Source organism: Sorex fumeus, unplaced genomic scaffold (assembly GCF_029834395.1).
Source record: "Sorex fumeus unplaced genomic scaffold, SorFum_2.1 ptg000013l, whole genome shotgun sequence".
Classification (NCBI taxonomy): domain Eukaryota; kingdom Metazoa; phylum Chordata; class Mammalia; order Eulipotyphla; family Soricidae; genus Sorex; species Sorex fumeus.
Window position 1 is genome coordinate 10,153,292 of NW_026606070.1, and position 18,399 is coordinate 10,171,690.

The following is an 18,399-nucleotide window of genomic DNA, read 5'->3' on the forward strand; positions in this document are numbered from 1 at the left end:
TTAACTGAACATTTTAATGTTGAACAAAAAAAATGGAGTGGACAAGAAGAGATGGCACATATACACAATGAACTGCCACTCAGCCAGAAGGAAAGATAAAGTTGTGTCCTTCGCTGCTCCCTGGCCCTCAAGAGTGTCGTGCTGAATGAAGTCAGTCAGAGGAAGAGAGACCAACACAGAAAGATTTCTCTTAAATGCGGCATATAAAGGAACATAATGGTGGAATAACAAATATCCAAAGACAGTGGAAACAAAGAACACGAGTTCTGGTACCCATTAAGAAACACACCACTTGAGGGGACTGGGGGGAAAGGACAGGGAGGGGACCATGATTATCGTGGAGGAAGTCATCAACCAGGAGGAAGTGATGCTGAAACGTGGTAAAATGATGTATGAAATCCTACCAGCAACAGTACTGTGAACCACAGTATAAAAAGTTATTATTATTATTATTATTATTATTATTATTATTATTTTAAAAAAGAACACCTTTCATAGAAGCTGATTTGTCGGAGGCAAATGGTGAGGGGGGGTGACATCGTTAGGGGGAAGTAAATATCATGAAGGTTTTGGTGTTGAAACACTGTAATGTATACCTGAAACCCAAACATGAATAACTGTAATTTGAAACAGTGAGTTGAAAAAAAAAAGATGGGCGTGGAGGGAGAGAAGAATTAAAAAAGACTTAAACACTCAGGAGTTCTACATTTGCACCCATTTCATTGGTTGCTGCTCTCTTTCTACCTTGCTTCTCCATGAATGTCACAGAGCAACTAAGAGGAAAAGAGAAATGATGATAATGGTTGGCAGTACATCCTTGGGAAGAAGGTGGAAATAGAGGACATCTAAAAGCGGCTTTGTGGTGCCTACAGTGTAGCACTGCACTGCAGCACCGTCCTCCCGTTGTTCATCGATTTGCTCGAGCGGGCACCAGTAACATCTCACAACAAATTGTGAGACTCGTTGTTACTGTTTTGGGCATCTTGAATACGTCACGGGGAGCTGGCCTAGAGTGTGAGTGACCCTAAATGTGCAATGAAGTGATAGGTTGGGCACTATTTATTTAGTACTGTCCTTTGGTGCTGTTTTCACAAGTAATAAAAATATGATCTATTTCCTCTGTTTAAAGACAGAGCATGTTTTTTAATTTTCAACACCCAAATTCATGTTGCTGAGTTTTCCCCCCACTTCTGCTCTTCATTATTTTCAGCTCTAATAATGAAACTGGCAGCTGCTCAGACTGAAAGGACATGGATACAGAACAGCATCTACCATACCACTGGGGGTCACAGTGGGGGTACACTCCTACTGGAACGAATAAGATGGAGCCAGTGTCACTAACTATGCTTTTAGCACCACGGGGAGGTGGGGCAGGGGGTTCTTCTCTGAATGTTGACTTCCCCTAACAACTGTCTTCTAACCAAGACTTTCCAACGGTCTCATTTCATATGCTCTCCCTCTATCCATAATGAGAAATGACTGAAATTTTTGACCTCCATCCTTCATGTTTTGGAAATCATTGGTTCATTTGAGCTCCATATATATATATATATATATATATATATATATATTCCATTATATTTTTATATATATGGAACTCAACACACACATATATGTTGAGTTCCATATATGTGTGTGTATATATATTTGTATTTATATCACTGTATCACTGTCATCCCTTGTTCGTCGATTTACTTGAACAGGCACCAGTAACGTCTCTATTTGTCTCTCTCTATATATATGCCTCTTGGAGAGCCCTATACAAGCTACCAAGTATCCCGCCTGCACGGACAGAGCTGGCAAGCTCCCTGTGGCGTATTCGATATGCCAAAAACAGTAACTATAACAGGTCTCATTCCCCTGACCTTGAAAGAGCCTCCAATCATTGGGAAAAATGAGTAAGGAGAGGCTACTAAAATCTCAGGGCTGGAGTGAATATGTGTATATATATATATATATATATATATATATATATATATATCTACATATGTGTGTGTCTGTGTGTGTGTGTTGTTGTGCACTAAAGCCTGGTCATGCATTCAAACTGGCAAAAGTTTACTGGGCACCTGCTCTGTGCTAAGCATTTAAAAATGAAGTAGGCATAACCCCTATCCCTAGGACATTAATATCTAATGAAAAACATTCAGTGATAATATTCAAATGTAATATATTAAGTAGCTGATGAAGGGTGGAAGTCAAATACTTGAGAAGGATATCTTAGTGGGGTCTGGGAGCTTGGAGAAAGCCGTTAGGGAGGGGTTGTTTGGCCAAACCCTGCAGAGCTCAGGGAAACTTCTGGATCTTTGCCCAAGGGTCATTCCTGACGGTGTTGGGGGCACCACATGAAATGCCAGGGATAGACTGGAGTTGGTCAGATGCAAGGCAAGTGCCTTACCCTCATACTATCTCTCCAGTCCCTGGAGCACATTTTAGGGAGATACTAAATGAGCTGCCTTTGGACAGTCACTAGACACTCACCGAACAGCTACTCTTCACTCTCTTCCTTCCACATTTCCTTAGCCCTGGCTGCTAATAGAGTCTTTTAATTAGTTGCTACAAGCTAAATTTTATTTCCCTGTTTACAAACCTCCAATGGTTCCTTATTACCCTTGACATTAACTAGACTTAACGCCTTCTATGTTCTAAATCTTTCTTCACCTCTCACCTTTTTACTCTGTCCCTTTCACTCTGCCACCATCCTAACAGAGGAACTTTGTCCCTTAAATAAGCCCTTTCTGCTTCATGGCTTGCAAACGCACTCTATATTCTGTTTTATATGCTCTCCCTAAGACCAAGAAGAGCGAAATCCTTAGTACAAGTAGGTAGGTGGGTGACTGTCACTTCTTCACTGTCTGACTTAAACAAGCCTTTCACTGGTGATTCTCTACCATATCAAAACATTTTAGTTCTTCTCATAGCACCTACCAATGATCTGAATTTCTTGAATTTACTTATTTTTTCCTATTAGAATGTTTGCTCCATGAAGAAAGAGAGGATGCCTTTTCTGTATCATTATATCTCCCCTGTCTAGAATATCTACTGACATAGCGTCGTATCCAACAAATTTGTAAAAGTAAGTAAAGGCCCTCCCGTTGATCATCGATTTGCTCGAGCGGGCCCAGTAACGTCTCCATTGGAGACTTTGTTGTTACTGTGTCTGGCATATCGAATACTCTCGGTAGCTTGCCGGGCTCTCCGAGAGGGGCGGAGGAATTGAACTCGGGTCGGCCATGTTGGCTGCGTGCAAGGCAGACGCCCTACCCGCTGTGCTATCGCTTTATTAAACAAATAAACTATCTGGCAAAAACCAAGTCTAATATATTTGGTCCATTGATTCTGGTTGTTATTCAATTTTCATTTACAAAATGCATCAGGCCTATAAATACATAATCATTTTAAAGTTAAAAAAGAAATAGCAGTACTATTTACAATAGTCAGAATCTGGAAACAACCGCAAGCATCCAGGAACAGATGACTGGATAAAAATGCTCTGATACATATGCAACAAAATACTACTCGACTATAAAAGGAAAACACAAAAATGCAAAATTTGCTGATTTGTGGAAGGAACTGCAAGGGATCACGCTGAGTGAAGTAAAGCAAAAGCTACAGAACGATCTCTCATATGCAGGACGTGAAAAAGCATAGGAAGGGACTAACAAATAGCCGAAGGCAACAGAATCTGAGAACCGATTTCCAGATCTAAGATTACCAAGCATGGGTGAGGGAATAGGGCTTGGGGGGTGGTTTGGAAGGGACTAGAACAATGGTTTAAAAAAGTGGCTGTTGGTGGAGGGTGTGGGGGTGGAACACTATGCATGAACCATATTGTAAATTACTGTGCCTAATTTTTTTTTGCTTTTTGGGTCACACCCAGCAATGCACAGGGGTTACTCCTGGCTCTGCACTCAGGAATTACTCCTGGCGGTGTTCAGGGGACCACATAGGATGCTGGGAATCAACCCGGGTCAGCCACGTGCAAGGCAAACTCCCTACCCACTGTGCTATCGCTCCGGCCCCACTGTGACTAAAATTTTTTTTAAATAAAAAATCAATGAAAGAACTTTTAGGACAGGACTTTTAGACAGGAACTGGTCCGACAGTGCTTTGCTGTGGGAACTGTTGGGTGCATCCTAAGACATTTTGCAACTTCCCAAATCTCTACTTATTAGCTGAGAGAAGCATCCTTCTCTCTCCTACCAGTTGTGATCAACAAAATGTCTCAAATATTGTTAGAAGCACCAATTGGGATCCCATGAAGGTCTTATGTGACTAAATGCAAGAGGTCAGGAAAGATTGGGCAACAGTAAAAGGTTTCTGAACATGCAAGGACCAAAGAATTAAATGCATGGCTATGCTGCACTTTATGGTAGGAAGCGGAAAAGATACAGGAACCCTGATCTGAGGCAAGCCTGCTTATTCCACATGAGAGAAACTGAGGCACACTCGTGGCCATTCAGCTAGTGACAGGAGAACAGACTCTGAGGTCTGCTGAGGAGGGTACAAGCTGCACTTTTTGCTCTGAATCAGAAACAAAATAACCACTACCCACAGTCAAGCAGGGCATCCCTGAGTTCTGATTAGCTCTTTCTAGTCTGTCCCGTTAATCAAACTGTACCTTTTCATAAGCTGCTTCATATTCCTTCGCAATCAGCTGTCGCTGTGCATTGGACCTCTCAGTCAGAATGTCGATGAGGGCTTTCTCATCAGTTCCTAAATGAGACAAAGGGAATTTTACTTGCTGTCAGCCCAGAGATACTTCATATCTGCTGTGAGCAAAAGAAAAATAATTAGTTGTCTGAAACAAAGGCAGAGAGGGAGATACTTAAATTTTTAATGTCCCAGTTCTTTATTTCTTTGCTTACCTGGTTTTGCAAAATAAAATTAACTTTACTGAGGGTAAAGGGGAAGAAAACAGTCACTGCACAGGTAATTCTAACTGTAGATAAGCAATAGGAAGTAGCACACACACACATACACACACACACACACACACAGACACCACGGAATTTTGTACGGATTTATCCTTAAAAGATTTAGTTTCTATCTTTTCACCTTCCATTTTTCTCTTATCTCCATACTTGATAATAGGCTTGTTCCCCCTTACGTAAAAGGGAAGGAGCTGTCTTTGAACCTCAGTACACTTTTATTCATGGCCAGAGGTGATGTTCACAGTGGACTGGGGAATAGGTCACATTCCACTGGGGTAAAGATGAAGACACTGATACTGAAAAAAGGAATCCCAGTCGCCAAGGTCATGCAGTTTTAAGTGGTGCAGAAGTGCTTGGACCCTGATCTTTGATTCTGAGACATGGATTTCTCTCTGAACATAGACCCATTCACTCAATCACCTGCTGAAAATAAAAAGCATCGCAGGCCAGGATGATCCAGGCTGATGCTACATTGCCTGAATATGCCTTGAGGTCCCTACACCTCTGTAACTACAATGTTCAGAGAGTGTCAGAGGGTGACCTGTTCTCCTTTGCAGAAAGGACCGTGCTTGGGTTGGGGAGCAGTGGTTGGCTTAGAGGTCTTCCACCCCCTTGATTAGATGGTATCAAAGATCAATCAGAGCTCAAGACTTGACCTCTTCGTGTTGAAGTGTGACTCTTGCTCACTGCAATAGTACATAGACAGCATCAACGAGGAGACAGAAGACAGCCTCCCAGTGGAAACTGCTGCCCCACTGGGTTGGCCTCTGGTCTCTACGCAGGAAGTAAACACAGAGTTAGAGAGGCTGTCCCTGCTGGCTCTAGCACCACTGGCCCCAAACAGTGCTGGACCCCCAGGACCTAGCATTGAATTATCCAGCCTTGCTGGGTTGCATTTCAGCCCAGGTAATTCCCAGGATTCCTGAACTCTGGTTGAGAGGTGGCCCCCAAATTAAAAACAGCCACAGAATTCAGTTAAGGCCTGTTTTCTTCCTGTCAGTCTGATCACCACGTCTCACCTGTACTTGCAGCTGTGTTGGTTCTTGACGAGACATCGCCAGCTGCACAACTCTACCAAAGCCAGTGGATTCCAGAATGAATCCATTCTTTTTCCTGTGTAACTTGTCTTTCTTTCTGTTTCCTCAGCAACAGCATCAGTGGGGACCCAGGCAATCAATCACCATCCTCAGACTCATCCTCTGCTCCTCTCTTTGCCTTACTCCCTGCATCATAGCAATCACCAGCATCTCTTGAATTTGACTTCACCTCTGCGTGCCCTCTGTCACTGTGCTTTCATCGTATTTTCTGGAAAAGCCGTATAGCCTCCTTAGGTGATTTCTTTATAAGGCATTACTGCACCTCATCATGTGTCCGTCCTCTAGTGGAAATCCTAATGGCTCTCTGCAACATTCAGGATAAAGTTTAAGCTTTGCACAAATACACATTAGGATCTGCCTTATGCCTCTTTTCTGCTTATCCATCCCCTCTGTATCTTTACACATTATACTTCCAGACTCCAGGCACAAGTAACTACCCACAGTTAAATATAGCTTATAAGCCAGGCAGATTTTTCAGCTCTTATGTTTGTATATGCCAACATCAGGAACTAAACTAGAGGCCTCGTGATTCAGAACTGGGTATCTCTTATACAAATGCCACTATGAAACCTGGTTATAACTGCAAACTGCAGGGAACAAGGCTGACAAACAAATACTTCCATCTCATTGTGAGCCTGCAAACCAAAATGCAAAATTTCATGAAGAAATATATTATTAAGAAGGAAAGATAAGCAATAGAATTTAGAGACTGTTAATCCATTCAATTTGACGTTGACCTCATAAAAAAAAATCCACTTGAGCACTAAGTATAAATAGGAAATGTATAAATGCGTAAACATGTATGAATATTTATAAATTGGAAACCCAGGAGATAAATGAAAAAATAACTTTTAATCTCAAATAGGAAAAAATATAAGCCTCTGACAGAAGTAACATAGTATTAAATTGACATAAAATACTAATAATCTATTAACTGGAAATAATTGACAAAATGATCCTGGTGTCTGTAGTGGAGAGCAAAGAGCCAAAAAGAGTCCTTTAGGTTAAAGAAACTTTGGTACATCTACACAATGGAGTACTACGTAGCTGTTAGAAAGGATGAAGTCATGAAATTTACATACATGTGGTACTACTTGGATAGTATCATGCTAAGCGAAATGAGTCAGAAAGAGAGGGACAGACATAGAAAAATTGCACTCATCTGGGGAACATAAAGTAACAAAATAAGAGACTAACACCCAAGAATAGCCGAGATAAGTACCAGGAGGATTACTCCATGGCTTGGAGGACAGCCGCACACTCTAGGGAAAAAAGGCACCTCAGATGGAGAGGGAGCACCAAATAAAGGATGTTGGGAGGTTCCTCTCAGGATGGGAGAAGCATGCTGAAAGTAGACTATAGACCAAACATGATTGCCACTCAATGTCTCTTTTGCAAACCACAGCACCCAAAAGGAGAGAAAGAACAAAAGGAAATGCCCTGCCACAGAGGCAGGTGGAATGGGGGGGTGGGGGGTGGGAGGGATGCTGGGATCTATGGTGGTGGAAAATGGGCACTGATGGAGGGCTGGGTGTTCGATCATTGTATAACTGAAAGCCAAGCACAAAAATTTGTAAGTCTACAACTGTACCTCATGGTGTTTCACTAATAAAAATTAAAAAGAAGAAAAAGTCCTTGCCTCCCAGGCACACGTGTCATTATAAATTATCACAGTGACTAGGACAATATGGGGTTGAGACAGGCTAAGAGAGGGAAATAGGAAACAACAGAAGAAAACTAGGGACACTTGTGAGATCAGGTGACATTATAAATCAATGTGGAAAGGGAAAACTCTTCAATAAATCATACTGGGTCACATGAGATAAATAAAATCAGAACCATACATCAACGTTGACTCCAGGGAGTCTTAGAGCTCAGAAGAGGATTTGAATCCTATTACAAAACTATTTGAATCCTATTACAAATCAGATTGGAGGGAAAAATATCCAGGTGAATATCCTTTATGTATTTATGATAGAAAAAAACAAGAATAAATAAAATTGGTAAATAACGTCAATAAAATTAGAAACTTCTATAAAGGGAAAGTTACTTAGTTATAAGAATTAGGTTAAAAGAAAATTACAGAATGGGATAAGATACTTTCATGGTTTGTACTTTCACAAAAAAACTGACAAGCATCATAACAAAAAGTGCAGGCAGGCACCAGAGTCAGGCATGCACAGGACCCTGGTCAGTGCAACATCTATAAAGGGAAGGAAAGGGAGAAATTAAACACGAAAAAAGAATTTTTAAAAACCCAAAGTTCTGTATTGAAATATTTTTTTAATATTTTGCTATCATGAAGACCTAGACCTAATTTAAGAATAGGTTAAAGATATTCGGTAGTAATCTGTGAAAGAGAAAGCAATAAAACAATGGTTTTTGTTGTTTGTTTGCTTGGGGGCCATATCTGCTTGTACAAAGGACTTACACCTGGTGGTACTCAGGTAACCCCGTGTGGTACCAGGGACAGATGCTGACTCACCACGTGCAAATCAAGCATCTGACCTACAGTACAATAACTCCAGTCCCAATAAAAAATTCTTAACCATATAAGCTATTCAGGGTGGAGAAGAGGAAGAAAACAAAGGCACAAACAACGCAAGACATCTTTAGACATGATTCAAAAAATTAAATAGTATGATCTTAGCAAGTACTGGGAAGAATACTAATTTGTGTATATGATCTTGAGAGCAGTTTGGTAAAATTACCAGTAAATTTGAAATAAACATACCCATTAGCCTAAAAACTCCACTTTGTTCTAGAGAGTACACGTGTACAATCTGACATAAGCAGAAATACCTAATGTAGTATTTTCATATTGTAATCAAAAAATTTTTAGACAGTTTTAATGATCTACCCATAGTTCCATTTTATTATATCATGATGAAAAGACAACTGTGAGGCCAAACTTATTAATGAACTAGAACTAAATACACAGAAATCTCAAAAGCGTAATGATAAGGGATAAGTAACAATTGCAGAAAAAAGCACATAGTAATGCATTTTGTCCTGTGGGAGATAACATAAAAAAATATGTGTATACCTCTGTAGCTATAAAATTAACATTTTAGGGGCATGAACTGCAATTTGGGGGTGTGTGTTTCTGGGTCATACCTCACGTGCTTGGGGCTTACTCCTGGCTCTGTACTTGAGTAAGCCAACTTGGGCCAAAGGAACCTACACACTTGTGGAAGTGTGTGTGTGTGTGTGTGTGTGTGTCTACATGTGATTCTGCAACTGAACTCAGTACTTTTATACAAGAAGGCACCTATGCACTTTAATATCATAATTTTCCTGGTTTGCTTTAACATTTAGAGAGGAATTACAGTACAGAGGGTAAGAAGCTTGCTTGCCTTGCACATAATGACCGATGTTTAATCCCTGGCACTGCATATTGTCCCCCTAGCATAGAGCCAGGAATAAACAAACCCTGAGCACAGCTAAATGAACCCCCCACCCCTCACCCTCAAAGAAAAACAAACAGAAAGGAGTTGTGAAGCATCACTCACCAAGTCCTTTGATTGCCTTATGAATTTCTTGAGCATCTACAGATGGGTTGAAGCCTGGATAATCTCTGATAGTCCCTCGGAGTCCAAGCTAAAAGGCAATATTTGATAGTCCCACTGTTTTAAAATAATATTTTTACATTCATATGCATATATCCACATACACACTGAAATATATATGCAAATTCACAATTTGCATCCTTCCTATCCCTTCTAACATTCAACTGTACATCTCTTAGCCCTAGACATGCAGGCAATATGACATTTGCCACATATATAATGAAGCCTGTCATTCCACCCTCACCCCACCCCCTGGTGTAAAATTTGGAACTATCAAACATTAACTCTCTAGAGACAATCACTGGGTTCATCCTAGTGACTCTGAAGATTATTGTTTTCCCGTGGCATCAGTGATCTCCACACGCCTGGTTTGGGGTGGCTCCTGGACGGATGATGATGGAAGCTCCAGAATGAGCAGGAAGAACTCCAGGAGCACCGTGAAGCGGGCACTGGCTCCAAAGAGAGTAGAGAGGACACCACTTCCTACTGTAGCTGCAGAGAAGCACCTCCCAAAGCTTAGATGTGGGCTCCTCAGTCCTGGAGCAGACAGGGATGCAGAGGAGCCAAAGGGAAGCCCCTTCCTGCATTTCCCAGCGTAACGACCCCACCCAGACTCCAGGAACTGCACATCGCACTATGGAATTGCACACGATAGGAAGCAGGATATCCTTCCACCAAGGAAATGAGACCAGTGAGGACAAGCAGAGAATACCAACTGCTCAGCCAACCATGCCTGCCAGTGATGCCTCTGAATGATCCCCAAGGGTCACAGTGGCTGGAAAGAGCCAGGCAGAAGAGAGTCATCTTGCAGGATGGCAAGAGCTAAGGCCATCTCTGTCCGAAGGTGGACCAGTGTGTTATGCTGTATAAGGTGGCTATGCCATTTGCCACCTTCTCCCAACTGGCTTCCCAATAATAAAAATTAAAAAGTGCCATTTGCATGTAAGCAAAAAGTAAAGTTTCTGTATCCCCTTGGACTTTAAGAGAGAACTCAAAGCTCTTTACTCATCTCCTGCAGAAATAATTGTGTTTATAGACTTCAAGATGTTTTCATTAATGTTGACCGAAGCCCTAAGGGAACTCTACACTGAAGGGTCCATAATGAAAGCCCCATTAGGGCTGTTTGTTCTGTAAGCTTTGTTTAATGGATGTGCATACTGGTTGATAAATTTCCCCCTTTGAAAACTCTTCTGACACAGATCTTCAGGAGCAGCATGAGAATAAAAAATTCTATAATATTCATTTTCAATACATAAATACAAAAACATGTCCGATAGCTTGACTGATCTTTTATAGAAAAAAAACAAGGTATCTCAAAAATGTTGAAGACATTTAAGTCACAAAGACTTGAGAAAAATCCAGATATATACTTTATTGTCTTCTCTAGTTCTTTGAATAAATCTCTTTTTATAGTAGTCAAGTTTTCGTCATAATTTTCCTAATCTGTTACTGAATATTGTGTCTGCTGTCTTGCATTAAACTGGTTCATTTATGGGCTGGAGCGATAGCACAGTGGGTAGCGCCTTGCACGCGCCTGAATTCGATTCCCAGCATCCCATGTGGTCCTCCCGAGCACCGCCAGGAGTAATTCCTGAATGCAGAGCCAGGAAGTAATCCAGAACATTGTTGGGTGTGACCCCAAAAAGCATAAAAATAAATACATGAACTAGTACATTTAGAGTTTACTAAAATATTTAATACTTTCAAGAAAGTACATTCTCTCTTTTCTCATTAAAGTGACAGGAGATTACTATTCTGACACAGTGAAAATTGATTGGATCTTAATCTAATCTATATTGATCCTATTCATCTAGTTATTTTAATACAATCAAACATCATTTCATCTTAAAGCATACAAACTAGTTTCACAAATACAATACAACAAACAAATAACTTCTAATTTGAAAAACATGGTTGATGTTTAGGGAGAAAGAGGGAGTGGTGGGTAGGAATGGGAAGAACATTTGTGCAATAAATATCACTGGGACTTTGGGGATGGATGTGATATGACACATACAGAGGTGTGAAACTGTGTTCCCAAATTTTATAGTATCACAAACCAATATGAATAAATAACATCTGACTGAAAAAATAGTAAGTTTTAATTCTAAAAAACAATTTCAACAAGTGTAACTTGTGTCAAGCATGTGCTTAATTGTGTAGGAAACTGAAATAAAATTGGTTTCATCAACATGATCTTTGAAAACTGTGCAAAGTTTAATAAATATGTTCTGGGTTCATGAAACCCATTGGCTTTATTTCCATTTTATTCAACCTTGAACTTCTATGTTCATCTTCTCTCTATATCCGTATCCGGCACGTTAGCAGACGAACCACAGTTAGAACATTTCTGCACTACGCTAAGCACTCTGCATTCACAGATCATCACCTGCACCACAGCCTTCAGAAATGAGCACTGGTCACTCACTTAAGATATAAGACAGCAAGATTTAACAGGGGTGGAGCATTTCTCAAGTCCACAGAACAAAATAACAGAATCTGAACACAAATGTTTCAGTCATAGCCATTCCCTCTCATTCCTACTTTTTCTTGAAGTGGTATAATCCACCCGGCCTGGGACGATTTTTTAAAATGCCTTTGACCAAACTTTTCCCTACACATAGTCTTTCGTGTGCTTTAGAAATAAGGTGCTATTCTGAGTTTCTCAGGCATTTATATGACCATCTCTGGATACAAGTCAAATTACTAGTCAGAATCTAATTGTTCTTTAATTCTGAAAATTCAACATTTCTACTCTAGCTGTGACCTTTTTTACTACTCCAAACTATCTACATATCAAAAAAGACACTTCTATTGTGCCTAGCAGAGAAAGATAAAATTCCCAATTTATTGGGTAGCTTAGGATGGAGCAATAGCACAGCAGCTGGGGCATTTGCCTTGCTCGCGGCTGACTCGGGTTCGATTCCTCCGTCCCTCTCGGAGAACCCGGCAAGCTACCAAGAGTATTCTGCCCACGTGGCAAAACCTGGCAAGCTCTCTGTGATGTACTTGATATGCCAAGAACAGTAACAAGTCTCACAATGGAGATGTTACTGGTGCCCGCTCAAGCAAATCGATGAACAATGGGAGGACAGTGCTACCATGCTATTGGGTAGCTTACTACCCAGTGAATTAAAGGGGAGGGGATAAGGAACATTATTTAATGGAAAAAGATAAACACACACACATCTACCTTTTAAAATGGCACAAAAATACTGAAATCTAAATACCTAAGTAAAGAGTATGAATAAGTTTATTTATTGTAATCCGGGGGGGTGGGGTACACACTCAGGTATGCTCAGGGCTTACTCCTGGTGGTACTCATGGGACCATAAGCAGTGCCAGAATTGAACTTGCAGAGTACATGTCTTAACCCTAGTACTATTTCTCCAGCCTATTACCAGACTCTTTGACACTAATCCAAGCCAAGCAGTGAAAAAAGGGCTTTGCAGGCACCCGATTTAACTTATATAATGACATTAATGAGGTCAACTTTCTTACTTTCATTTGAAATCTGAAATTCAATCTCAGAAACTCATTTGCTTAACATTATATAGTAAACAGAACTCCAGAATTTGAACCCAAATTTTTAACAACCAAATTACCCTGTGGTCTACACCACTTCAGGGTCTCCCAGGATTCTACATTTGCGGATACACAGAGTGATTCTGCGTCAGCAGTGTCAGCCTCGCAGGAACTTACTAGAAAGTGAATTCTCAGACCCTTGCCCTGTCTGAGTGACTCAGGAGCTCAGGGGCTAAGATTCAAAGTCTCTATTTTAACAAGCACTCCAGAGATGCTCATAAAGTTTGAGAACTATGTCTCTATTTTGTTCTCAGATGTTAGGAAAACCAAAAGCAAAAACTGAGTAAACAAATAAAAGATTCTTTTATGGGTGTAGAAAAGAATTTGATGATGAGCTCACTGTTTCAGGAATGTTGGCACTTTTACAGCCCAGTAAAACTATTTGCATCGCCTGCCTCATTGCTGACAAAATTATTTAGTATCTAAATTACTCCTCAATATTTGCCTTAATTTCCACAAATTCTAATAACTGAAAAAAAGTATTCGTGCAAATGTGGGTGCTCACATGAATATTTGACAGTTTTTTTTTATTGAATCACTGTGAGATACAGTTACAAAGCTTTCATGTCTGAGTTTCAGTCACGCAATGATCGAACTCCCATCCCTCCACCAGTGCACATTTTCCACCCCCAATGTCCCCAGTATCTTCCCCCCACCCCAACCCTCCCCCTACCTCCACGGCAGACAATTTCCCTCGTAGTTTCTCTCTACTTTTGGGCATTATGATTTGCAATAGTTACTGAGAGGCTATCATATTTGGTCCTTTATCTAGTTTCAGCACATCGTGTGTGTGTGTGTGTGTGTGTGTGTGTGTGTGTGTGTTTATCAGATTTCCATCCTCATCCCTTAAATACATTCAGTTGAGCTCTTTTCCTCAAACTTGCATTTCAGGTACACCAAGAGGGAAAAACAATCATCACAACAATTAATAAATAAATTGAAGTCAGGACTATCTCAACAGAAGGGGGAAATGACAACCCCTTAAAACAGTCACAATTGTTGCAACTCACAGTGGGTTAAGCAAGTTCTTGCCAAGCAAGTTCATTCAGTTCAGTTCCCTGCACAGTTCCTCCTGTCCTCACTACAAACTAACTAGACAGATGTAATGCATCCTACCAAGGATGATGACGAATCTGAACTTGCCCGAGTTCCTGCAGCCAATGAGTGATCTGTCTCAGACTTTGCTCCCAATTACTAAACAAGGCTGAATCTCTTTGGACTCGGGTTCATGCCCTTATGATTTACCCTGCCGCACCCCATCTGCTAAAATTCTCCAGTGGAGATCAGTCACCCCACAGGAAACCTTGCTGCTACTGGTAGGGCCACATCGGGTCTGGGGATCTTCTGTTAGAACCCCTAAAATGGGCCTGGTCATCCTAACTCCCCAAAACCACTTGGACCTATTTCTTTATGTCCCTGGTTCGCAAGAAGTTAATTTCTATCCAAAAGAAGGAAGGAGAGAGAAAAGCAAAATGTGTCCGTCCTGTTGACAGGAAATGTATTTAAAACCAAAGGCTCCAGGCTTTGAGCTGCAGCTGCTGCAGAAACACTTTGAAGATGAGGAAGAGCCGAATCGTTCATCGCTTCATACAGCCCTGGAAAGGCCATATTCCAGCGTTCAGTTTTCAAATCAAAGTCTCCAACAAACCTCTAAGACTTGAGAACTCTCAGAGAGGCAGGGAGAAATTATGTCTCTCTGCTTCATGTCAAAGCATTGCTGACTTGTGAAGGTTTATTACTTTTTTTTTTGGCGAGGGGGTGGGGAAGCTTCATAACAAGTGGAAAAGTAGAGCAGACTGAAAAGAAAGCAATCAAAACGTGGAAAATGGAAGATTTTGCTTTCAATTTTTCAAGTAAAATGTGTTTTTTTAAATGAAAGAAAATTGATCTTAAGAGACCTGAAATGAAATATAGATGAAAGGCAGGTGTAGCTCCCCCACACTTAAACACCCCCCCCCCAAAAAAAAACAGACATATGCTGAATACTAAGCCTAATCTTAAGGTATTTTACAATCAGGCTTATCTGGATACTGGTTTATAACATATGTGATTTGTTAAGATGGGGTCACAGTGGGATTGTGTGAGCTCTTAATTCCATCTGCTGGGGTCCCTAGAAGACAGTGTGTGGAGGGGCTGGAGTGATAGAACAGCGGGTAGGGTGTTTGCCTTGCATGCGGCCAACCCGGGTTCGAGCATTCCATACGGTCCCTGAGCAACACCAGGACTAATTCCTGAGTGCAGAGCCAGGAGTATCCTCTGTGCATTGCAGGAGGAGGAGGAGGAGGAAGAGGAAGAGGAGGAGGAGGAAGAGGAGGAGGAGGAGGAGGAGGAAGAGGACGAAGAGGAGGAGGAGGAGGGGGGGGAGGAAGAAGAAGAAGACATTGTGTGGAGGTATAGACAGGAGGAGGGTGCTGGGACCATGGGGTCAGAGACTGGAATCCTGTGTTCAAGGCAAGAAAGAACATAATAGCCAGCAAGCTCCAGAAGGTAGCAAGAGGCCAGGAAAGACCCCTCTAGCTTTAGATGGGGCATGACCTGGCTGACACCCCAGTTTTGAACATCAAGCCTCAGAATTATGAGCTAGAGATTTCTTTTTGGTTTACGCCATCCAGTCTGTGGTGCTTTGTTCCAGCAAGAGACTAAGCCAGCAGGTAAGATGCCTGCAGAAAAAGGATCCGTAACCACTCAGATAAGACAAGGCAAGTATTGAGGCCAAATCTTCTCCCCAGGGCAGCAATGAGCACCAATCAACAGAAGGGTCTCCACCAGCGTGGCAGATATACTCCCCCCCCAAACTACAAAGCGAAGCAGGAGTGGCAGCAGGGAGGGTTAGTTGTGGGGGTGTGTGGAAGGGCAGCTGGGGAGATAGTTTTGTTTGCAAAGTTCCAAGAGGGCCAAAGGAAATGTTTGGGTTTCTTCTCGTCCTCACTCGCAGCGCGAAAGATCTGCATCTATGGGCTTTTCAAAACAGTGATTTCATGAGAGGGATCTTATTGCAAGAGCTTCAGTATGTGATAAGAGAGAAGGGTGGGACGGAAAGAAAATGTGCTTCAGAAATTGAGACGGAGAAGGACTAAGATGCAGTATGTGCTTCTTGTGAAACACAGATCAGAATGGAGAGAAACCCTAAGCCTGCCTCGCGCTGGGTGACCCTGTCCCCAATCTGCCTTCTCCAATCTCCTGCCACTCCAGCTTACGTTCATGGGCCGTCGCCTGCACCTCTTCTCTGCCTGACTTGGAAAGTAGGGAATGCTCAAGCAGGAAGGTCCCTTCTCTTTTCTTTCTCTCTGATTCTGCTGTGGGTTATTTTTTCCCCTGCGGTATGCCAGTCTCTCCCATACATGTATCTGCAGCTCAGCCTTTTTTTTTTTTTTTTGCATGCTCATTGTCTATTTTGCTCGAGCTCGAGCGGGCCCAGTAACGTCTCCATTGGAGACTTTGTTGTTACTGTGTCTGGCATATCGAATACGTCACGGGGAGCTTGCCAGGCTCTGCCGTGCGGGCGAGATACTCTCGGTAGCTTGCAGGACTCTCTGAGAGGGGGCGGAGGAATCGAACTCGGGTCGGCCATGTTGGCCGCGTGCAGGGCAAACGCCCTACCGCTGTGCTATCGCTCCAGCCCACACGTTTACTACATCCCGATCAATGGTGTATGTATTTCCTCCCACGTGGTTTTCCTCTCCAAGTAGCACTTCGATGTTATTTACTTCGATGTTATTTACATGTCTGCTCATGAGTTCCTGCAATAGCCTCCATCTCACAGGGGAGAAGCTGGGGTCTCTCAGCCAGCGTGGGGGACAGCAGGATTTCAACCCAGGCAACCTGCCCCAACCTCTTGCTCACTCACTGATCTTTGCTTTTCCTTCCATCTGCCAATGTCACTGGTCTCCCATTGTTCATCGATTTGTTCAAGCACGCCCAGTAATATTGTGAGACTTGTCACTGTGTTTGGTATATTGAATACGTCACGGGGAGCTTGCCAGGCTTTGCTGTGTGGGCAAGATATTCTTGGTAGCTTGCCGGGCTCTCCGAGAGGGGCAGAGGAATTGAACTCGGGTTGGCTATGTCGGCCACGTGCAAGGCAAACGCCCTACCACTGTGCTATCGCTCCAGCCCCAACCACCAGAAATCTAGGTGTCTCCTTTGACTTCACCACTTCTTTTCGAGACTCCTCCAGAACAAAAACTCCCCACACTTGCTCCCCGCCTTTGTGACTTCTGTTATTACTCATGTTGCAACCCTCACTCTCGTGGAAAAGGCCATCTGACACAGTAGTGTTCCTCCTAATTAGTTCCTTTGTGTACCTCCAGCCATCTACTTGTACTCGCCATGGGTCTGTGAGAGCTCAGGTCAAGCTGTGGCTTTCCCCGGTGAACACCCTTTTCAGACTCCCAGCGGACATGGGCTAACGTCTGAACACCTTGCTTCATACATCTGTGTGGTTCACCAGCGGGTGCCCAGTCCCTGAGGAGAGTCTGGGCCTTCCTTACCTCAGCGCTGTGTTCATGCTCTGTGTGGAACGCTTTCTACCTCCAGTCCTTTGCTTCAAGACTATCTTCTCCTCAAACCCGCTAGGGGCTCTTGGCTTGAATGGTCCTCTCTTGCTCTCCAGCGAAATTTTGTTAAAATTTTAAGCAAGATTCCAGAGGAAAGCGACATTTAATTTTCTACAATGGCCTAGTTTTTACTTGTTTTTTAAAAATCGTCTAATTTTTTTATTGAGTCACCGTGAAATGACAGAGTTCTTCACAGCTGGGTTTCAGGCTTATAATGTTCCAACCCGTGTCCGTTTCCCCCTACCCAGGCCCTCCACACCATCTGCTTCCCACTCAATGGCCCACTCCTATGAGAGGATCTTTATATTTTGCAATGTGCTTTATAGTAGTTGCTGATAGGGCTTCATACAAAACGTATTTATGACCTTTCAGCACCATCTCCTATTTTTTTAAATTTTATCGAAATAAAGTAAAAGTAAAGGCCCTCCCGTTGTTCATCGATTTGCTCGAGCGGGCCCAGTAACGTCTCCATTGGAGACTTTGTTGTTACTGTGTTTGGCATATCGAATACGTCACGGGGAGCTTGCCAGGCCTTTACTTACTTTTACTTATCGAAATACCGTGAGATAGTTACAAGCTTTCATGTTTGGGTTACAATCACACAATGATCAAACACCCATCCCTCCACCAGTGCACATTTCCCACCACCAATATCCCCAGT

The 18,399-nt window shown here is 42.3% G+C and overlaps 1 protein-coding gene across 1 annotated transcript in view; it reads right to left on the reverse strand.

Annotated features, from left to right (window-relative positions):
* Positions 1 to 18,399, reverse strand: part of ANXA3 (annexin A3) — a 57,098-nt gene that overhangs the window by 31,995 nt on the left and 6,704 nt on the right. Inside the window, exons 3-4 of the mRNA XM_056111375.1 lie at positions 9,541 to 9,628; positions 4,619 to 4,713 (exon numbers count right to left, since the gene is read on the reverse strand). Coding sequence (XP_055967350.1) covers positions 4,619 to 4,713; positions 9,541 to 9,628 — 183 coding nt within the window. The remainder of the gene's footprint in view (positions 1 to 4,618; positions 4,714 to 9,540; positions 9,629 to 18,399) is intronic.